The 23,749-nt window shown below is 41.8% G+C and overlaps 1 protein-coding gene across 1 annotated transcript in view; it reads left to right on the plus strand.

Annotated features, from left to right (window-relative positions):
• The first annotated feature begins 2,059 nt into the window (after positions 1 to 2,059).
• LOC131696458 (E3 ubiquitin-protein ligase TRIM62-like) overlaps positions 2,060 to 23,749 on the plus strand; it is a 40,028-nt gene continuing 18,338 nt past the window's right edge. Inside the window, exon 1 of the mRNA XM_058993435.1 lies at positions 2,060 to 3,302. Coding sequence (XP_058849418.1) covers positions 2,895 to 3,302 — 408 coding nt within the window. The 5' untranslated portion in view covers positions 2,060 to 2,894. The remainder of the gene's footprint in view (positions 3,303 to 23,749) is intronic.

A 23,749-nucleotide genomic window follows, 5' to 3' on the forward strand; every position in this document is an offset into this window, starting at 1 on the left:
TATATACTGTTTAAAGAGAACAGGGAAATTACATGCAATGTGCAGTTCACGATAATCATAAAACAAATCGAGAACAACAGTCCACAGAAAATTAAACTGCGTTTAACCTGGTGGGCTAGTCCATGCATATACACTCTGTGTAAAAAGTGCTTCCTACCTTCTGTTCTAAACTGTTACTCCGTATCCATTTTATGCCCTGGTCTCGTCCTGCTCTCTGCTTATAACTGATGACTTGGGATACCTTTACAGTATCTAAACCAATGAGGCTGTGTGGTCCAGTGATTAAAGAAAAGGGCTTATAACCAGGAGGTCCCCAGTTCAAATCCCACCTCAGCCACTGACTCATTGTGTGACCCTGAGTAAGTCACTTAACCTCCTTGTGCTCCGTCTTTCGGGTGAGACGTAGTTGTAAGGGACTCTGCAGCTGATGCATAGTTCACACACCCTAGTCTCTGTACGTCGCTTTGGATAAAGGCATCTGCTAAATAAACAAATAATAATAATAAATGAAATCCGATCTTTCCCTTCTGAAGACGAGATCTTAGACTTAATAGCAAACAGACAGTGGTGCTCAGTTGGCAGGTGCTTCTGTTCACAGGGTTTCCCTGATGAATTAGAGGCTGTAATCAGTGAGGAATGGTAACATTTTCCTTCTGAACAATTTGAACACTGGGATTGGAATTCAGCTGTGGTTCTGCTAATATAGTTATATTGTCTGGATTGGTTTACTGCAATTTACTTGCAGGTGTTTTTCAAACAGGCACTGGTGCGTGGCAGCTCTTGGATGGCTGCCAGTAGGGCAGTTCCAGCGCCTAGTGGGTTGATTTCTATCATTTGGCTGCACGCTTAGCTTGTTTAAACAGTTCAGTGCACAGACAATACCTGAAAACAGGAGAGAATAGTAAAAAAAACAGGAATAGCTTTAATGAAAACTGGGTGTGCTGGCTGGAGCAGAGTGATATTTGGCAGACAGATAGATAGAGTTATTAAAAAGCATTCTTACATATACTTACAGAGTATGTGCCATCTCTTCTTGATTAACTCTTTGAAGGCAGTTTAAACATTTACCTTATAAAGACCTCATGTGGACCAGCTGGTGCATAAATGTCACATATAGGTTTGCATATTTTCAACATTTATTTTTCAGGGGTTCTGTAATAGTCATTTATTTTTTAAAGCTTACGCCATAAGCCCAGTAATGAAGTGCATGTGTTACCTGCGTGTCTCTGCACAGTGACAGCGGCAGTATCTGGTTTATACCAGAGAGGGCTCATGTAATATTTACACCCCTTCTGTGGCGCGACTCTGATATGGCCAACGCCCTCTCATATTATTTCATTGTACCACCTCAGCCCTCTCGTTGCCAACTGGTATTACTGGGAAACGGAGACATTGTAGTGGCGTGAAATGATTTAACTCCTTGCACAGCTGCGGTGTAAATAGCTTGTCGCGTGATGCCTATTACTGCAGTTCCAAATATTTCTTATTTAAAACAAAAAACCCAAATTCGGGTTATATCCACAAAACTGCGCAAAAAGCGCACCTATATTTCTTTCATGTACAAATAAATGAACTGCAAGCTATGTAACATTCCATCGAAATACTGACACATGCAGTGTACACGAATCCAAAATCCAAGTATCAATATGTCAAAGTAACGTCAGACTAAATTATAACTACCTGTTTTGCTACAGGCAGGGGTACTGTCCTTACCACCATGCCCCTCACCTAAAACACAGGACCAGATATTTGTTTTAGACCTGCAAAAGCCATCGAACCTGCTCACAGAACAATGAGGGAATCCACGCGAATTCACAGACACAGAGAGGGGTGCATACAAACAGTGCCGCTTTTAAAGGCAAATATCTCTTGATTATGAAATACATGTGCACAACTAACCTATATCTTAGTGTTACAGAACTTACCGTGCTTTAAAAAAACAACAGCGTGTAAAATGAAATTGCATTTTAAATTGTGTATGTGTACTTATCTCCCCCCCTCGGTTTACACGCAGGTGATCATTTGGTTTATTCCATTGCTCTGTCCTGCTCCTTCCTGTATGGACAAAAGCACCATAATAAAGCCGGAGAGCTTGTAAGGGGTTGGACAGTATATAGAGACGATACTGGAAACAGAACTGCTAAACGCTGAATAGCAAGAGGTAGGCGGAGGACAAAGTGTTAGCACCCAGGACGTAAACTAGCATATCTCTAAAAAACGGCTTTTTTTTTTTTTTTTTTTTTTTTAATTAGGGCAGCGGTGTAGTTTATAAAGCGCAGAGAAGGATCAGTCATCCGCGGAGTCTCTTTGTAATTAGATGTGACAACAGATTAAGTTCAAGAAAATTAGGTGTTGTAGTTCTAAACGCGTTGTTGTAGCGAGCGAGTATCATTCTCGGGAGCTTTGCTATAGATAAGTTTGTGCTAGGATTAGTTTCAGATTGTCACGTTGTTGATAGCGCATTGTTGTTACTACTATAGTCAACTACAAAAGCATTCAATTATAAATCTTAATTATAAAGAGTGCGGTAAGAGCAGGTCAGCTGTAACTAATTGAAAAGAGCTTTATATGCAACTAAGCGCAGAAACTAGTCAATCGCAGTATTCCACGGAGTTTCGATTCATTCTACTTTCATTCCTGATTGTGTACCAGGTCAGTGTGTGCGTAATAGGAAAATGCAATTCTAGAACCTGTGGATTAAGTCTGTTAACCTGATGAAAACCTGATTTGATAACCAGTCTGTAAACGTATCTGAAAGTAAGCACTTTGTTTTTTGAAGCGGTGTATTTACTTTTATCCGATACGGCTAGTGGACTTTGAGTTTGGTTTAGCTGGAGTGGAAGACTCGGGTGCTAGGAGAACCGCTGGATGCTTCGGGGCCCCTTCATTTGCAAATGGCTTGTTGTCTGAAGGATGAGTTGCTGTGTTCTATCTGCTTGAGCATCTACCAGGACCCCGTGAGTTTCGGCTGCGAGCATTACTTCTGCAGGAAGTGCATCACGGAGCACTGGAGCCGACAACAGCAGCACAGCGCCAGAGACTGTCCGGAGTGCCGCAGGACCTTTGCGGACCCGCAGCTCTCCCCAAGCCTCAAGCTCTCCAACATCGTGGAGAGGTATTCTGCCTTCCCGCTGGACGCCATCCTCAACGCCCAGCGTAACTCGTATCCGTGTAAGGACCATGAGAAGGTCAAGCTCTTCTGCCTCAGCGACAAGAACCTGGTTTGCTTCTTCTGCGATGAGCCAGCGCTGCACGAACAGCACCACGTGACCAGCATCGATGAGGCGTTCGAGGAAATCCAGGTAAGACAGACAGCACGGTCTGGTGGAAGGGTAACCCGTCCAAAGAGTTAATTGGATTACTTTTCAAAATGAGAAAAACACCTGTTAAAATTAGAAATACACACAGCAGGTATTGAATTGAACAGTTTGACTTTTTGCATTACATTTTTTTACAAAAGCTATGAGAACCAGCCCCATGGTATCCAAAACAGCAATAATTTTTCAGTTACTCAAAAAACATTCATTTATCCAGTTGGTCCAACAGACTGAACACAGTAATAGATATATATTAATGTGTGTGTGTTTCACCAAGGGTTTCTGGGCGAATCCCGAAGTTACCACTGTTTCCGGCACTCGCCCACGTCCAATTGGGCGACTAGATTGGCCCAGAACTTGAAAGACAACTGGGTGAAACCGTTTTTTTTCAACAGATTACACTGAATTTCGGGGCTAACCCAGGCGAGTCTAGTTTTGCCCAATGCTTCAACATCGATACTGGGCGAATCTGGTTCGCCCATGCCATTAATTTGGGCGAGTCTAGTTTTGCATTTCTACACTTTTCTCTGCCAGCTTCCAAGTAAGTGCCAGGGTACCTGCCTCGCCTCCACTTCTGACAACGATGTAGCGACTGTGTGCTGGGTTTCCAGTGGCGGTGCAGAAAAGGCAGGACACCAGAGCTGCTTTTAATAGAGATTAAAACGACTCTTGATTAGCGCTCTCTCCCAAAAAGAGAAGTCAAAAAGTCTTGCTCCTCCATATGAGCAGGCAAACTCGCCACACACAGGTGGGTAAAACTATCAATAACTCAATTACTCTGTGCCCAATAAGGCTTTACAAGGGGACTGAGTGGAGAAGCTACTAGAAAGTGATAAATCAATTACAAAGTGCTAGTCGACAATATATAAAAAACGTGCATTAATCAAATCAAAGTGTACAATTCTAAAAATTAAACATACAAGTGACAAATACGTGAAATATAACAGGGGCATTATTGATCTTCTTACAATCTTAACTATCTTTTAATGAAGATGAAACAAAAGAAGATTTGAACATGAACAATTATTTCTCTCTCAGTTGTGTATGTGTGTCTGCACTTTTCTGTCTCTCTCTCTCTCTCGTGTGTGGCTTGAAACCTGGCTCAGGAGACCTAGTTCGAGGCAACTTTGCTGTATGGCCTGAAACAGTCCCCTGAATCCAAGTTCCAAGCCACAAAGTGGCTCTGTGTTCCCTCAGCTTAAGACTGTGTGTTCCATATAAGTCCAGCATGCTGGAGAGCGGAGATGCAGTAGTGATCATAGAAACTCACTGCTTCTCCTTTTAGCTCAGAGCTCTCTACCCCATCAGAGACTCCCACCCTCCCATTCTGTGATTCTAATACCTGCTGCACAAGCCAGGGCTGTTCCATCTGTTAGAGGTTTAACACACAGATCCCCATTGTTTGTAGATGGGGAGTGTCTGTGAGGGTGGGTGCCTATGCAGATTAAGTTCTTCCCCACTCCTTGCTGAATAAAGAATCTATACCAAAGGGAGAATGGTTCCGACATGCAGCAGTCATGCTGAATTGGTACTGTAGCTCAGGTTGAGTTTAAAACCAGTGCATTTGTTAAATTAGTTTTAAAATCAATTTCTTGCCTGAAGATCTCTCGGCTGTAGTCTGGCCGGGCGCCTGCAAGCTTCCCAGTGCTGCATTGTCCTCAGACACTGTAGCTCTGAGGTGGCTGCATGGTGAGTCTGCAGTGTGAAAAGAAGCGGTCGGCTGATGGCACACACTTCAGAGCATCACTTCATATTTTAACTAAAGGAGTCTCTCCCAGTGAGTTTTCTACTGGAAACAGTCCGCTGTCATTGTCTCTTGTCTCTCAGGTGTCCTGTGGATTTGTATACAGTGCAGTGCAACCCTGGCGATGGGCACTTTTGGTTATACAGGGAATCGCTTACCCAATTGTTAGGATACTTGGCACAGACATTCATGGGGGGAATGCAAATATAGGCCAAGGTGACTTTCTATTGCACGAGTTCTGTCTTCCAATTGGTTGGACTAATTGATACTTGGGGTTGATTTTTCACTGTGGGCAATTTTGCCAGTGTAATACATTTACAATGAGGAGGAGATTCCCTGGGAGAAAAATCACAGGCAAAAATGTAGGCTTAGATCTTAAGAACCACGTTGCCAGATTTGTCCTATTGTAAGTGACTCTGCATATTCTGCACAGTTCACAGTCTACCTCTGTAAAGCGCTTTGTGATGGTGGTCCACTATGAAAGGCGCTATATAAAAATAAAGATTATTATTATTATTAGATTATTTGAAGAAACCTTGCTGGGACATTTCCACACACTGACAGTGATTCACTGTTAAAATATTTCATTTTCTGATTTAAAGTCTGTATGTACCAGTGACAGTTCAGGTGCTTTGAGTGCTGTTTGTGTCACACCCACATGCACAGTAAGATTAGGGTGGCCAGCTCCTCTTGGAGAACCACATTTTGACTGACGCATCACAAGAGCAAATGCGTGTTAGAAGTCAAAACTGTATTCACAATGGCTCTTTAATTTGGGTGTTGAACTAATTAGTACAGCACTCTGCCTCTCTTGCTTAATTTACATTGGCTTCTGTGCACGGACTCCCTGGGGCTTGTAAAGTATGTTTTGAGTTTACTTGCTGTTCATTTTCTGAACAAGAAAACCCATCTCCAGACATGACCAATTTACTTGGCTTGCTGTTTCGATTGGCACTAGGGATTCTGTGTGTGAGTTCAGCACTGCGTGGAGAGCAGAGTGAGGCTGGAGCAGATGTACTGTATTGTCAAATCAATTCTTCAAAAAGGGGAGGCATGTGGGAGTCCTGACTGACTGCTGTCTGGCTATGATTGAGGTGCCACGCTACAGTACAGCAGCACACTTGCTGTGCATCGGCAATTGTACTGTTCTGTAAACTAGCTCCCTATACCAATTCCAGAATGTATAACTTGGGCCATATTCACAATGTATTTAAGTCAACACCATTTTCTAAAAAGAAAAGCCCATGATGTTAAAACGCTCTGATAAAGAACTCGGACACACCAGTTGTTTCTGTAGCAGTTTGTCTGATCGCAGTGGTGCAGGGAATGCATTGTCAATATGGCCCTTAAGCAGTTCCTTGTTTTGTGTTTCCCCTTGCCCTAAGCCTTTATTGGTTTAACAAGATAATTAAAGTGGCTGTAGCTAACAAAAATAATTCATACTTCTTGCCTGTTTTTTGTAAGTGTTTCTTTCAAAGCGGCGCATTTGAGATGTGTAATGAATGCCAGATTTCAGGAATTGTTTGGTTTGCACAAATCACTTTAAAACAGATTCGGAGAAGACCGCTTTCCACAACGTGTGCCAGATTACAATATGAATCTGCAAATGCAATGAAGACTGACTGAGTGCAGTCTGAGTATCTAAGTTTCTATTTGTAGAAATGTATTGGATAAAGAGCCCAGGTGACCGATTCCTCAGTGAAGCACAGTCCCTGGGTTTGCAGGCTCCAGACCTGACTGCAAATAATTTTCTTTTGTTGTAGCACTAAAGTAAACTGTAATTGGGAGCAAGCACCCTGGGCAAGTATCCAGCTGTGATGCAAAGCGTTTATGGCTTTGCAGCAAAAAGAACAAAGCACTATTTCCAGTTCCATATACTTTATCTGCATGGTTTGACGCAGCAAAATAAGCAACTTACGAGGTGGCAGAACATTTTGGATCTTTTAAGAGCAATTTATCCAATTTTCTAATGGCACAGTTACAACTAAAACCTTGGAATCCAAGGGAAACAATAAACTCTTAAAGGGAAATATAATATTTTCTCTCTCTGGGCCATTATTAACAGCACTAGTGCTACTTCGCTGGCAGCATCATAAGTTCCAATGTTTCTCTGCATTTTTCCATAGTTTTTTTCTAGCACAAACAATCATTGTCTTGAAGTTTTAAATTTCTGAACTATTAGTATTCCTTTGGCCTTCCAGAGTAATTCAGGGACCCAGGGTACACCAGGATAATATTCCTCACACCAGGGCAATGCCAAGTCCAGTCTGGTAGACATGCCTTAATAAAGTGGCCAGGTGGTGGTAAAAAATCACTACTCGAGGGAGGTTATCAAATTGTCTCACTTTATGAAGAATGGAGACCAAGGTGAGGCATTCTCCATTACAGAAGGGCAACTTTACCTAGATGGATTTCCAGCACCAACCATACAATTCTCCATGTGTGTGGTCAGTCCAAACCTCTATGCAGGACCCTGACACACTTGCATATTTACATGTACTGTGGATGATGGTACTTTTCCATGATACTGAGGATGGCTCTAGTTTTGTATATTGGGTCATGGTGGGGGACATGCATGGTACTGAAACTTCTTATTTAAAAGAAAGGAAAGATAAAGCTGGCTTCTGTTTGTGTTCAAGGCTAGCTGGGTGTCACAGTGGTGTCTATGTCAATAAAAGCATCTCGGGAGTGGAGGGTTTAAACCCTGCTTGCTGCTGATCAGTGAATGTGTTCTGGCAGACATGTAGCGTTCAAACTCATTTTGAAAGTATTTGGTGGTTGTTTACCTAAAGGCAATCGTGCTGCTATTGTTTTGTAAACCTGGCATGCCTGTCCTGTTTCAAAGAGAGGTGTCTTAACCTTGAAGTAGATGGTCTGCCTGTCCTTTATTAATGCAATGTTGTGATGTTCAAAGCCACAGCAGACCTGATGGTAGTGCAATGTGATACCAAGTAAGATGACGGGGCATGTTTGCACAAGGAATGTGACTGTCTTCCCACTGAAACAATCCACATGTCTCTTGCTTTGAGTTGTCTCTGGACATCAGGAGTATTTCATTGTGCAGGTGTCTGAAGTAACTGTTTCAACGTTGACAGCACAGAAATAAAATCCATTGTAATGCCTGGAATTAAATCCAATTAGATCCTTGGTCCCTCTTAACCGATTTGGTCCACTTTGCTGTTGGTGGATTGCCACAGACCCTCATCTCAAAAGCAGGGAGCAGACATACAGTACCTGTCATAACTGAGTCTAACAACAAGACTCGAGAATGAGAAATACTGATGTCAAAACACTCACTGGGTCTCAGTGTTCGAATTCTTACTGTAAAAGCAGTGATATTCATTTTCAGGAGCTCATCACACACTGTTCATATTAACATTCCTTAATGGTTGAAATATGGGAACATGACGAGCTGCCTCGTAGTTACTGTACAATAACAATAAAGTTGATTCCAGTCCTTCTGGTGTAATGGGAGCACAGCTGTTCCAGATGAGATGAGGTTGAAAGCTCTATAACTGAATGTAGACGAGCCCAGCTCTTATGCACAGTGGTTAAAATGCTGTCTTGTGGAGTGTAAGGTCGCTGGTTAGCGCCCAGCCTCTGCCCTGTTACACAGTGATCATTTTATCTACTGTCTGTGATGTCTTGTGCTGTCCTGTCTCAGTCATGCTGCAGTTGTGTGACTCAGTTTAGTCGTATGCAAAGCCCATGCAGTTGGACTGTTGCCACACAAACTCTCAAGCTGCTAAAAATAGATCCTTGATTTAAAACCCAGTTATGTTGAGACTTATGTTTGCAATGCAGTTGTTTACATTTAGGAATTGTACCGTATTTCGGTGGTTTCTTGGCAACCAGTCATGACACAGAAATATTTATGAAGTTGCTCATGTGAGGCGAAGAGAGAAGCCATCGCGTCTTTCGCTTTCAACGTGATTTAATAACAGAACGTTTAAAGATTGTGAAGCAACATGTTCCGTATAAATCATATGAGTGCACGTTATAAAAAAAGAGATGTTTAGCAATTAGAAAATTGTAATAGATAGATTATCATAGTAACACCTCCAGAATGGAGGGTTTTCAGAAGTATGAAACATGTCTTGCTCTGCTACTTTTAATTAAAGGAATAATACGTGTTTGAACTTAGTTTCCTTCTGCCACTGGGACTGACTTGAAAGGGGTTTCAAATCTTATTCCTTTCCATCTGCAGCTGCTCGACTTCAAATCCAGTTGAACTGGGACTCTTCCAATAAGAAGGATGCAAGCGGTGGGTTTTAAATCTCTGAATGCAGAAAAAAATATGTAAAATATAGTGTATTCTACTGTCTGGGAAATAGTGGAGGTTGGTGAATTAATTTCTAAGTAGCAATTAATTAAAAATGCAATACGTATAGGTGATCCTTGACTTTATCTAGGCCTAAAACATCCAGGGGGTACAGGTGGAGTGGTTGACGGAGTGTAAAAAAGCAATTTAGAATGTAGAATAAGGGTACAGTAAAAAAAAAAAAGTTTTTTTGACTGTCACATTTGTTTATGAAAGCAGTTTATTGTGAAGTGCAAAGCAATGAATTCAGATCAGATTTTGGATATGTAACTATAAACACACTTAACTAATTATAGCTAATTAAAAACTGACCTCTCTGTTTGTCAGATCTCCCTGTTTCCACCCCAAGGCATCCCTTCTCCTATATCCCTCTTTTGATCCATAAAACTAACAGACTTTCAAAGCATACTGCCGTGTGGCAAAGTGGTTAGTAGTGCGCAGGTGTAGAGGTGATGCAGTGCTCTAATAATAACACACAGGCAGAATTCAGGTGCAAACAGTTCTTTGATTATCTGTTTCACTGTTTGGCACCGTTCAATAATAGCACTGGCAACTACACACCAATGTGTAGTTTGCTCGGTGAAATAATACTGGGTTTCCGTCCTGAAATAATAATAAACAAAGGCAATGTCCACGCATGGCTCCACATCCTTTCTCGATGCTCCTGTGCTGGTGGTGAATAGACAGTGAATAGTGGCTGGTGCAGGGTTAATGCTGGCTTGACAGCGACAGCTCCCAGGTGTTTAGCCGTCTAATAATTCTAAATAAACAGATCAGACACACAACAAAATACAGCACTAACGGTTATACTTTTTCGGTCCGTTCGTTTGTAACCGAAACAAAAGGAACAGATTGCATCGTCACATCCCCTGAAATACCCTGCGATAGCTAGTTCAGTCATTTATCCTCCAATCCATGACTGACACATTGCGTACCGCATTAGGGCGATAACTTCTGGCATTGCGACACTGCCCCCTTCCTGGATGGCTGGCTTCTGACTTGACCTGGAATGACCTGCCAAACCATCCAGGAAGGGGGACACTGTTCCTGTTATACAGCGCCCTCACAGGTCGGGAGGGAGATTGTTGACTAGGATTCATTCGCTCTCTGTCACAGACCCATAAGGGGATTTTACCATTGATGCTTTTAATAAAACATGTATCAGTTTGGCTGCCAAGAGATCGATTCAAAGTTGAAGCGTGCTCAGCGTGGGCTCCCTGTGCGCCACTCTGTCCCAGAACCATTTCTGGTCTTGAAGAAATCGATCATCTCTGAAATGCAGAGCCCACCTTTATCAGGCTTTCTAATTCTTTCCCCTAGTGGATTGTATGGTCTGTGGTTTTGTGTTTTTGGAGAAGCTGCATGATACTGTACCCTGTGGAAAGTGCTCAGAGAGATTCTTACTCCTGCTTTGACTGTGAAGGCCTGCCTGTGTTAAAGGGGTGTGTCCAGAGGGATTTGATCTATTAAAGAATTCACAAATTGGTGATTTGATTTAATATCCCGACCAGTTACAGCACATGGAGGTATAGGAGAACGCTAAGAAATGGAATCCCTTAGTGAAGTTAGAGTGAATTTTCCAAGCATACTTCTAGATCAGAGGTTCTCAGACTTCAATGTTTTGGTTGACGGACCCCTTTTCAAATGGAATAATAGTCACAGACCCCCCAAACTAAATAATAATAGTATATAATACTCATGTTATAAGTGTACTGCATATAAAGATGTAATGCTTTTAAGAAAAAGGGTATTTACTTGCAGATATCACTGAGGTGGATGTGTCTGCTTCTCACTTCAGTCGATATAACTTTCATCATGCTTTCTGTTTTTTTTGTTTTCTTCTTACTACTGCACTGTGCATGGCTTCAGCACAACTACTAGTATGAGGACGTTTCAAATACTTACCCATTTTCGTAACGCAATTTGCTTGCACACTATAATAGATTTTCCGTCGATTGCAACTTTTAAAGTGACGTCACCAGCGGGCATTCCCAGACCCTCTACACACACATGGTCAGGAATACCATGCTGTGTAAACAGAGAGAGAGTAGATTTGCCTGTTTTATTCAATTTTTTCCCCTGTAATGTTACGCAGACCCCCTGGGCAGTCTGTACAGACACCAGTTTGAGAACCACTAGACTAGAGAACAACTCAATTGTGATGAAGGTACTGTTATTGTAGCAGCAAAAGAGAATGTTGTAAAATAAACTGTGCGTACTGTATCCAAATATAGTTAAAGTGTTTGAAGGTACAGTGCACCCCCCTTTTTATAACTCTGTAGTCGGGAGCCACAGTTACAAGACGGTTCAATTTGTGTTCTGTCTTATAACAAGAATACAAGTGCTGGTGGAATGGCATTATAGAGCAAGTGGGAGCCATAACCAGGCTGAGTTCTACAGTAACTAGTTCTGTGGTACAAAGGGCTGCCTTGTAAACTCAAATGAAGTGTGGCAATCCTTAGATAAGCAGCACTGCTTGGCCTTGCTACTTCTCTGTGGGTCTGAAGCCCAGGAGACAGTGTCTGGCACAGTGCCTGTCAGTGCTTTAACTGCAGGGTAGACAACATGTGTGCAAGTGATGTTTAAATCATGCATTTCGCCAGAAATCAAGTCATCTCCAAAAGTTTTGAAAAGAAATACAAACATCGTACCCAGCTGCCTGAAATGCGGCCCGAGCCTGCAGAGGCCTGCCAAGATGGATGCTTCAACAGTGAACTGGAGAAAATAAAAATAATAAAACAGCCATGCTCTGCCGAACAACATTATTGAGAATGTGCTTGACTGGTGTTTTGTACCTGCTGCTGAAGAAAATCCTTGTTGCTTGCCCTGTAAATTCGTAAATAATTTTGCCAGACAGCAACACCTACTGTAGGGAATGTTAGGAGACCAGCTATGCAAGCTGTGATTCAGTGATGTGTGGAGCATTATCCAGAGTAAACCTGAGCCATTACGCTTGTATGAGTTTAGAAATCACCTCCATGGCTTTATCATTTCAGATGCAGACAACGTTTTTTCAGTGTTAAGAAAATCTAACGGCACCCTTCACTTTGTCCTGTAATCCAAGATGGCGGGCACAATGAGATCTTAACCCTTTAACCCCTGCATGCTGAATGTGTAACCAGGGCATTGACCTTCAATATGGATGCCGTTCTGAAGTCCTGTGACTGTGTTTCTGCAGTTGTATATTCTCTACGTTGCTCTCTTTCCTATGAACTGGTTTGCACATCACTAGACCTGTTTAAATGGACCCCAGAGCCTCTGCCATACGCAGGGTTGTTAGGACTATGGTTAGCATTACAGTACTGTTTGACTGGCTTCATTCTGATGCTATTTGTCCGGCTGCCTGAAGTATAGCCCCATATTGGATTGATTTAGCATCGTTAATTTGGCATGGTCCTATTATCTTTGTCGTCTCCATTTTGGATTTTGGTACCCAAGACAGATAGCTGTACCTTTCCTGAAGAAAGTGTGACATGTTCAGGCATTTGATCCAGTTATTTTTCTGTTCCTGTGAGTCCGTTGCATGTCCTGCTGTCCTTCCCTGACAGCTATATTTACATGGCAATGTACCGCTCTATTCTCCAGCGAAAGCTTTTTTTTTGTTTAGAATGTCGTAAAGAAAAAACTGTCAGTAATTTGACAACCACAGTGTTTCGGCCTCATAGGTGCAGTTTTTTTCCCCCAATGGGAATGTGCTGCACGGGCCTGTGTTGGTGGAAACCTGGGGATTTGAATCCAGGTTGGTCTGGATACAGCCTATTGTAGCTGTGAACACTGCTGCTTGGGCTCCTTCTCAAGTGGATGATGGAGATCACGTGAAAGAGGGAACAGCCTCTTGATGTTATGAAAGTTGCCACATGTCCACTTGGAACATGCTCATTTGTAATTGAAGAATGCCCTGTTCTTGCAGTAGACTTGAGTTAGTGCTTATTCCTGCTTGATATTAGTTCACAGAAGAAAGCGACAGGGCAGAAGCTTCACCAGGGGGTCTACTGAGAGCAGTGCTGAACCAACGTTGATCATTTTGGCTTTCTCCACGGGATGCAATGGGACATGAAAGGAAAGCGAAATCAGATGAAGGATGAGAATCAGCGACCTGTGAACTAGCTGAGCTGTGAAATTGCTCTTGCCTGATCGCTCTCTACCTGAATTCTCTCTCTCTCTCTCTCTTTTTGATCTATCCTGGTTTGTAAGCCCCACTTCTTCTGTGTATTTGTAATAAGGAGCTTGCTCTACTAAAAGTGAGATCTTGATGCTGTTGGGAGCTGACAGGCTTATTTCACATTCATTTGAAGTTTGTTATACAGACTAGGCCCTTTGATCATTTCCATGCTGGGCTGTGAAGGAGAAAGAGAATCTTTCAGTCAGACTAATAATTAATAGGAAATGGAGGGATTTTACTGGTAATTGGCTGCTCTCTGAGGCACTTGATCAGGATATGACTAAATTCTGCAAATTATTACCAGAGGTTTGAAGGTCCGTTCCGAGCTGTATTCCAAACTTCCGGAGATCCGTTTACCCTTTGTTATTATGGTCTGCCGTTGTATCCCCAGCAACATACACATGCTTTAGGAGTTTATCTGGCTCTGGACAACTGCTTATCGCATTGAAATGAAACTGGTTGTACTTTAGCACGTTATTGAGAAGATCAGTCTTGTGTGATAGAAAAAGGTTGTGGTGATCTACCCTTTCATTTTGCTGACTCCTCATTTTGTATTGGAGGCGTCTGTGGGTGTTTTTGTAGGTTTGCAATGAGAACTCTTCACTGGTGAAACTTGGCATGGGCATGCAGACTCAAGTACTAGACTCGAGGGCATGGTGAGGTATTCATGAGGCTTGATGCGCAGCTGTGGCCAAAAGTGTTTTGCATCACCTAGAATTTTAGGAATATAATTTAGATCTTTTATTTAATATGTAATCAAACTACAAAATGATATTGCAAAAGTCTTCCAGAAGCCAGCCATAATAGTAGTACAGTATTTCTCGTTAGATTTCCAAATGTCACATTTTCATTTATTTATTTATTTTCAGTATATGGAAAACTACAGAACGGTATGTAATTCAGTGTTAACGTAACATTTATTCTGCAGATTTTATTAGACTTTTTGACTTGCTTCTATTGGGTGATGCAAAACATTTGGCCATAGCTGTACATTTGTAACAGGATGTTCTACATCCGATTGCATGCCATACATTCATTTTTTGTTAAATGTTATTCAAAACCAATTGGTGATGGTACTTGGTGCACACAGTCTTTTGCAGAAATTGTGGATAAGTAGCTTGTGGCGATACACATTGTGTAATTTCTTTTTATTTTTCCTGTTTTAGCAAAGGAAAGCAATGTCTTGAACCATTCACCTGTTTCATCAAACCTTGCATGAACATACTGTTCCCCTCTTTTTGCAGCATCCCAGTTTCTCATTAACCAAACTAAAATATTCTCCTGTGATTTTGATCCTTTGTCTATTAAAATACCTTGGATAGATTGAGATTAAGGTTGACACCTGATACTCTCCTTTCCAAATGACAGACTGTTATTAAACCCTGTGGATTACTTTTAAATATATTTACAGTGTATGCATTTTGCTTTGAGTTCATTCCCAGATATTCTGTATCTGATGTCAAGAGACTAATGCATGCCTTTGTTTCATCTAGAATTGATTACTGTAATGCACTTCTCTCTGGCTTCCCAAAAGGTGTGGTGTCCTGCTTACAGCTCGTTCAGAATACCGCTGCTAAAATGCTGACTAAAACCAGGAAAAGTGAACACATTATTCCTGTTTTAGCCTCCTTCCACTGGCTTCCTGTGCAGTGTAAAATTTGCACCTAGTTATTTGCAGGAGTTACTGACCCCGTATCATCCAAAACTCACTCTTCAATAACAGAATGCGGGACTACTGGTTATTCCTAGGGGCAACAAAATTAACATGGGAGGAAGGGCTTTTTCATGCAGAGCCCCTAAATTATGGATTGTCCTCTTTTCTTTCGTCAGGGGAAGCTGGCACTGTTACATTTAAGTCAAGACTCAAAATATACATTTAAAACGGCTTTCTTATCTTAGTGGGTTTTAATGTAACTTTTAAATTGCTGCTTTTTAACATTATTTTTTATATACGGTCTAAATATGCTTTGATATGTAACAGGTGTGTTTGTGTGTGTGTGCCTGGGGACCTTTATACAAATATGTTGTGTAAATGCTTTTTGCAATGTACTGTATAGTACTTTGCAATATTTTTGTATGAAAAGTGCTATATAAATGCTATAAATAAATCTAGTGCTGGGACAGATATTCTAATCTTCAAACAAGCGCTGCTTGAAATATATTTCGATGGCAAAATTACCCTGTTCTTCATTCATATAGGTATAAAGGACTGTATCAAAGGAAACCAATGCATGAATAAGGTCTTAAATAACAAGCATTCTGTACAGAAGAGTGTTTCTCTCCTTTCTTTTAATAGTTCACTTGATGGGGTTCTGGATTTATTTTACTCCTGAAAAAGATTTTATCACCAGCTGATTCAAAATGAAAGAATTACAGTTGAGAAGGAATATTGTAACATGAAACCCCCTTTGTTCTCCCCAGCTCTAGTTGTATGCATTTGGGAAGTAAAGCCAGCAGGATCTTGCTGTGTGTGTTTTTCCAGAGAGGAGTTCATACAGGGCATCAGCTGCTGGAAAGCACCACTAAATCCTGCCTGGGTTTGAAATGCTGTTTTACATTTCAACACGGATTAAGAGGCATTAACATGACAATCCATCTGTTTGAAGGTGTAATGATCATTGAGAGAACAGTGCAACAGGGCAGTAACATCCTGCAGTGATTGTAGGATTAGCAATCTCTGTGCACTGGGGACAGCTTTACTAAATATCCTGGCTCTAACAACAAAGGAATGGCCACACAAAGCAGAGATGCATGCCTGTGTCTCTGTGTGAATGAGACTGTTCTCTGGAGAAGGTCTTTTCCAATCCCATCTGGAATGATGCTAGACTGAGATCTGGAGTTTAATAGAGTGGGAAACGAGACTGTGTTTGCTGAAGTCAAATAAAGTGACTGATTTAACCTGAAGCAGGGGACGTGAACTCTCCTGTATTTCATTGTGCATGCAAATTAGTGCTGGGATGAAAACGGGTTTAAGGTATTTTTGTCATTTGTAGCAAATACAAACATCTGATTTTTGTATCCAAATAAATGTCAAATATTTGTTCAGATTTTTTTCATAACATTAATGCAAATACAAAGTCTGTGGAAACAGTTCTTGCATGTGTCAAGCTGTAGCTTTGTTCCCGATTTATAACAAAGCCTTTCCCAGTTTCAGTACTGATCCAGGCAGTAGTAACAAGGGGATTCATTGTCATGGGTACACTCCTTACACTGTACATCTGTTTGGTATTGTACAATGCTTTTACTCTACTACAAACTGCTCCTGTCTTGTTGGAGCAACTCGGTTGGATTTTCAATTGTAACCGTCTTTGCCTGTCAGGTGGTGGGTTGCTAGCACTGATCTGCTTTCAGAGAGCAGTAAACCTCAGGATTTGCATTTTGTTTTGCATTCTTACATTGTTGCAAGATGAAAATGGAACTGCAGTATTTTTTTATTTTAAGGAGGAGCTGTATTTACCTACAGCATAACCGTGATGAGCAATCTGACGCAATATCTTTTGTGCTGAATCATTTTAGAAATGACTGCCAAGGACAAGGTCATTGAGATGGTAGCTACTGTAGCTTGACAGGTGGGTGGGAATTGAAATGGAAGTGGCGTACCCATGATCGCACAGGAGGTGAGGGGCTGAGCTGGGGTGGGATGTTGTACCAGTATGGGGACACATGTCTCAGTGGCTTGTGTGCACAGTACTGTCTGTTTTAAAACTGCAGTGTCCTGCAAGCATAAATATAATGGCTGTCTTCAGTTCTGCCATAGCCTTGTATGCACTCCACTATCACAATTTGATATTCTTGCCAAAAATTCATATGCGCAAAACACATAATTAAGCTTGCAAATATTTATGGCTTTAGAGTAGTTGTCAATGTCTGACATTTGCAAGCTCAAGACTTGTTGATGTAGGACAGGCCCACTACCACACACATGCTGAACTTGCCATTGGTCTGATATGAAGGAGTTATCGTAAAACTGGAATTGCCCTATGGTTACAGTGACACTTATTTTGGTCAGAAAAGTTAAGGTTTTCCTCGGTTGTGGGATCCTTTTCCTTTCTCTGATGAGTTCCTTTAGTCTCTTGGCTGCAGTTTGAACATGTTTCTATCCAGTGTCTTCAGAGTAAACCGATCTCCAGCTCACAGTGCCACTGAGAGGACAACCTCTGCCCTCTTCTATCTGGCTGGGCTGTGCTGGGGATCCCGTGAGCTATCCGATCTGGCTGGGCTGTGGTGAGGATACCTGTGGGCTCTCTGATCTGTCTGAGCTGTGCTGGGGACCCTGTGGACACTCTGATCTGGCTGGGCTGTGCTGGGGACCCTGTGGGCTATCCAATCTGGCAGGGCTGTGCTGGGGACCCTGTAGGCTATCTGATATGGCTGGGCTGTGCTAGGGACCCTGTGGGCTCTCTAATCTGGCTGGGCTGTGCTAGGGACCCTATGGGCTCTCTGATCTGGCTGGGCTATGCTGGGGACCCTGTGGGCTATCCGATCTGGCTGGGCTGTGCTGGGGACCCTGTGGGCTCTCTGATCTGGCTGGGCTGTGTCCACAGTTTATGAACAGCCAAGGGGTAAGGCTGGCTTGTGATTTAGTTTGAAGACGATGACTTGCTTTAATAACCTCCTCCTCTTGCAGACAGAGCTATGTCTCAATCACTACCTCTGCTAGCAGATTGAGGGGCTTTTTCCGATGCCCTGCTGTAGCCAATTATCCCCTGTTAGTAATATAGAGAAGCTGCCAACACGGCCATGCTGCTGGTATGCTTTAGCAGGGCTGGATTAGGACTGAAAGTACAGGCAAGAACCACTGTGATGAGAGCCCTGTTTACAATCTACCAAGACAGTCGGTGAGTCAGAGGACCAATCCTCTCTCATGCAGTCTGGCCCCCTGCCTGGTACACAAGTAAAATACATCCTATTAGGGGACTGAATTAGCTGCTTCCCTGTCATGGAGACCAGCCCTGCCCTGCCCTGGCAGCATTGGCAGTGGTGTCACAGCAGGAGAGAGATTTCTACTGCGCCATTGTGCTGCTCACCTATCAGTATATAAGCCAGGGCAATGATTGAGTTGTAAATGCAGATTGTGAGCTCATTCTCTGGTAAACATCAAGGGGCTGGCTGTGTGCTATGCTTATTGTGCCTGTCCGGCCCTCTGTCTGAACTGCTATTTTCACCATACTTTTATCATTCACTTCTACCCTCCTATAGACTAATTGCATTTGGCAACAATAAGATAAGTGTTTTTTTTTGTTTTTTTTAACAGATATTTAACTTTCAGATACAGTGTGAATATGGTGAGGACACACTGTATATGGGGGCACTGGTTTAAGTTCTACAGTATATTGGTTTCATGCGTTCGGACTATGGCCATGACCCAGCTGTGAGGACAGTTTTAATGGGTGTTCTCCATCTCCTCTTTGCGCTTTGAAAACTGCAGACTTCCCCAAACGCGCTCTCTCTCTCTCTCTCTCTCTCTCTATCTCTATCTCCAGTTTGAGTGGTTTATCTCACTTTAAAAGATTTATAATTAAACTGATATTCATTCAAAATGCGATTGCCGACATCTAGTCACGCACATGCATTCGCAGCATTTTCAATTCCAGTACTTTCGGTCGGTAAGAAGTGCTATAAGAGCATGTTGTGAATACTATGCCTGGTTTCAAAGAGACTTCAGAGAGGGAAAACAAGCCATTTACATGTTTTCTTTGCACAGTTCTCTGTTTTCTGACTGGAATCTAGTTTTTAGTTGAGTTATGTCATGTTCCCTTAGAACCTATTAGCCGCTGAGTGCAGGTACAGGTTCTATACAAACAGGTGTAGTATGCTAATATTGGGGTTTCATCTCTATTTAGGTTTAATGATTTCTATGTTTCTAAGTGTATGTTGGAGACCTCTCAAGTTGAGAATGTACTTTCTCTTGCACGCTCTTCACTTGCAGGCCTGACACAGCAAAGAGTGTGAAGAAAGACACTTTCAACTTGATTAGAGAGAGCCACCAATCACATTAGAAACATAGAAAATGAATCCATTAAAATGTTTGTGGGTGATGTAATATAATTTATTCATCTGGCTTAAGGAATTGGTTGTGTGGAATAATTAATATGACTTGGTACAGGAACATGGTTTGATAAGTAGTTGAAATATGTGCACCTCTATCTGTCCTTTTTGGCTTGTTTTGAAATTGTTCACATTTCAAAGGTTCCATATTGAGACTGAGTGGATTTTTGGCCCAACGTTCAGCTCTGCAGCTACGGGGGGGGGGGGAGGGGGGGTTGTCAACATTCATTATTGTGTGTTGCAGCCATACCTTGCGGCTTTGAAAAGGGGAGTTTGAAGTTCCAAGCAGCCTCATTGACGGGCAGGTTGAGATAGGGCCTCCATGGGCTTGCATTTCCCCTGCCCCAGTGATACAGCTGGGGTGTGCTTCAGGGTTTGCCTACCTCTTGAAAATGCAGAGGATGAAATTAACCAGCAGGTTATAATGGGGATCGCTGGAAAACCATTGTAAAACTACCTACAGGTACTTTTAAAAATGAGTGGCATGTAACAACATAGGAGTGAAAAACTAAAGGATTAAATAATGGATGAATAAAGAAACAAATTAAGGACTACTGTAGCTTTTAGACATCTCATTGCAAAAATGCAAAAAACTAAGTTTTGAAATCTTTGAGCCATGCTTAAGATAAAGTATTTGAAAGTATATTAATGCTGTTGCAATCAGTATTGTTCATAGTGATGTGTAAAATAAATGTGGCATTTGACCTTTTTAAAATGAGTGGAATTTCATGGAATTCTATTTCCTTTCATTCCAATTCCATTCGGAATTGACCCCAACCCTGACGTGAACCGCAGCCATTGCTGGCTGTCAGGGAAACTGTAATGTGCAGGGGTGAGTTCCGCTCTGCTGGAAGTGCTGTGGAAATGAGTCGGTCCCTCCAATTCACTGTCTCCTGCAATCTGCGTCTTGCATTTCTGCTAAACCTCATTAGGCAAGTTTTTCAGTTCAATTGAGTTATTACACTGCTAGGAATCAAGCCGCATGTGCATTTGAAAGCTTGAAAAAAATTAAAGGTACAGTACATTATTTCTTCCACGTATTTAGTGTGTTCCTTCCTCATTTCTGTAAACCCTTTTATATCCGCTGCCTAATAACAGCATGCGAATGGTGAAGATAACATTAATCTCTATAGGTGACCATGCACCCTGCCAGTTTGTTTCTTTCAAAGAAATACAGAATATTATTTCAATACAACCCGTTACTTCCTTATGCAGGCAGCCTAATCTAATCATGTTTTTACTGTATAAGGCTGCATATTTTTTATAGTTGTGTCAAAGTGAGGGTAGATTTAGATTTGCATTTAGATTTACTTTTCTTTTGTTCAGAGCCCATGGAAGCTTACCTTCACAACGTGGGGTACGGCTTCAAAATACAAAGTGATTGTTGCAACAATATTACCTGTTGTGCACTTTCATTCATTATACAGGCATAGGTCTCAAGTGTGCAGTTTTGCTCTTCTTTGGTCTCTCTCCAGGGCCACCGTGTCCCTTTGGTGCTGTGATGACCAGGATTGGACACGGTATTCCAGGTGTGCTCTCGCCAGTGCATTATACAGCCTCATCAGAACACATTTGGTCCTTCCAGGTTTTATCATTTGAATAAGGAGTTAATAAAGACCAGACAGGCTTTAGGCCTTGAGGGCTGGAATTATGAATCCGTCTTCCATTATAGGGCAGTGTCTCTAACCCTGCTGTACATAGAGATTCCAAATGAAAATAAGGAGTTGATTACATCCGAGCATGCACAGATATTACAGTTGCACACTTTTCTGATGATCTACAAGCTGCTAGTCTCAAACAGTAAAAGTGTTGTTCACTGTTATGATATAGAGAAAGCCTTTGGCTGTAGAGATTAATCTGATCCTGGATCCAGGAATTGGGAAGGAGGGGGGATACTTTGAATGAGAAACTTCAAGGCATCAGTGAAAGAATTCTAATGTACGTTCTCCTTCAACAGACAAAAGTAAGATCTTTGTTCTGTACTGTACTTGGCATATTAGCATTTTAATGAAGTGCTTCAGTTGTAAGTGGTAGTATTTGATTTATTATGTAATCTACTTATTGCAAGAAAGAGTCTGGTCTTTTATTCATTCATTGAAGTTCAAGAGCAGTGTATATCTACATGCTATGAGACTTCAGTAGAGCAGATGACGTTTGGCAGGACAGGGTTAAGGCAGTACTGCTTTGTTTAAAAGTTGCCAAGCCGGATTTCTCCTCTCTTCCGGTTTGACTATATGTTCAGGTGAGTTTTAATGTTGATCTTGCTGTAAAACCTGGAATGGCTCAAACTGCTTTGTAATGCGAGTGTCTCCTATTGGGAGAAATGTACAGTGCTGCTGTATGTGAAATATTCAAGATGAACCAGCCCTGTAAGGAACACTTCAGCAGTTATGCGCTGCACAGAGCTAAAGAGATCTGGAGCACAGTGCAGCGTGGAAAGTGTAGAACTTGGGGCTTGCCTGTGAGCTCTGAAAGGACACCTGATCTGAATACACGGCAGTGCAAGTCAGTCAGGCATGGCTCGGGCCACACTGCAAAAACAGCAGGTCTCTGCTGCAAGGACTCCCCGTCTGTCTAAATGGGCTGAAAGGGATTTGTCGTTCTAACAGTTAGGTATTCCGAATCCAAGACCTGACTCTCACTTCATGTGCATGCAGAACAAAAAGCACATTACAATAGCTTTTCATCGGCAACACTGCCATGTGAAAGAGGACTGCTCTTCACAAAGTGCTGCAAGTGTTATAATGTACACCATGCATTATTTATATGTACTGTACTTGGATTCGCTATGCTTTCTGCTTCGGTTTTTATTTATGCTTACTAGCTGTGCTTACTAGCCTGGCTCTTCACCCACTGAAGTGAGGTGGATTGAAAGTGACCTGGGATGTGCAGCAACAGCTGTAACGTCTGTCCCCTCCAAGTGTGTGTTGTGTTTTTTGTATTGACATTCAGCATTTAGACCCCATGTTTGAAAAAGGACATTGGTTAGTAAATCTGGTGAATAATCCAAGTGCAAACAGCAATGGAGAATTATACAAAACACACATAATAGGATTTTAAATGTTTAAAAATGTAGACGGTTTAAACCACTCAAGGTGATGGCACTTCTACAAGGCTCTTGAAGAAGCAACTAGAGTATGTAGATTTAAAGATTAGCCAAGACCACTTCAGATCCCTTAATCTCCTTATTGGGATCCTTCTCTCTGCTGGGTATTGCCAGGCAGCTTGTGTGGTCACTGTAATGCTTGTACTGGCTTGTACTGTAATGCTAGGTCATTGGTAGGGCTGGGTATCAGCAGTGTCTTCGTGATACGATCCGTATCACAATACAGTAAATGAAGCATGAAACATAATCGCACAATTGTCTCATTTTGCTTGTGCAAGTGTTTGCAATAACACTGGAAAATCACTTTTGGTCAAATAAGCTGCACAGCCTGTTATGCTTTTGTTTGTTGTTTATTCTTTAAAATCCATTTATTTTAAAACAAAATTACAAATCAGGGCTCCAGATAACGTTTTTGTCTTTGGTCGCCAAATTAAATAGCTGGGTGGTAAGTTAGTTGCTATCATATTCAACTGCTTAAAATACAACAACTTGTTAAGATGCTAAGACAGTAACTTCATGTCTGTACTTGCTTGTTTGTTGTCACATTCTGCTGAGTGGTTAATCTGTGCAGCTGATGATTGCAATGAACTCGGCATGTTTAATATTTTAAATATTTTGCAAGTGTTGTGTCTGGAATTGGTGACGGCACCTCTGATTTTGTACAGTGTAACATGTGAAACAGCATGCAGCAGCTCCAGTTCTCTCTGTAGTCCTGATCTGACAGCATGTAACACAGACAGCTCTTATTTACTCACTGTTTATTTTTCAGTAAATTGCAGTGAGTTGGTTCTGCTATTTTACAGAATGTTCACACGACACTTGAACACAATTGGTCACTGTCACAACTGCTGCATGAAACTGGGGTTCCTGTATTCTGCTGGTATTAATACCACCAATGCTAGTAACTGAAATTGTTATTAGCATTGGTGAATTTGTTACCGCCTTCCTCGCACTTCAGTTTATTAAAACGTGTGATATGCATTTTTTTCCCCCTTAACAGACTGACATCATAGCGCATTCATAAATATTGACACGCTTTTAAAGGGAGGGG

Source organism: Acipenser ruthenus, chromosome 20 (genome assembly GCF_902713425.1).
Source record: "Acipenser ruthenus chromosome 20, fAciRut3.2 maternal haplotype, whole genome shotgun sequence".
Classification (NCBI taxonomy): domain Eukaryota; kingdom Metazoa; phylum Chordata; class Actinopteri; order Acipenseriformes; family Acipenseridae; genus Acipenser; species Acipenser ruthenus.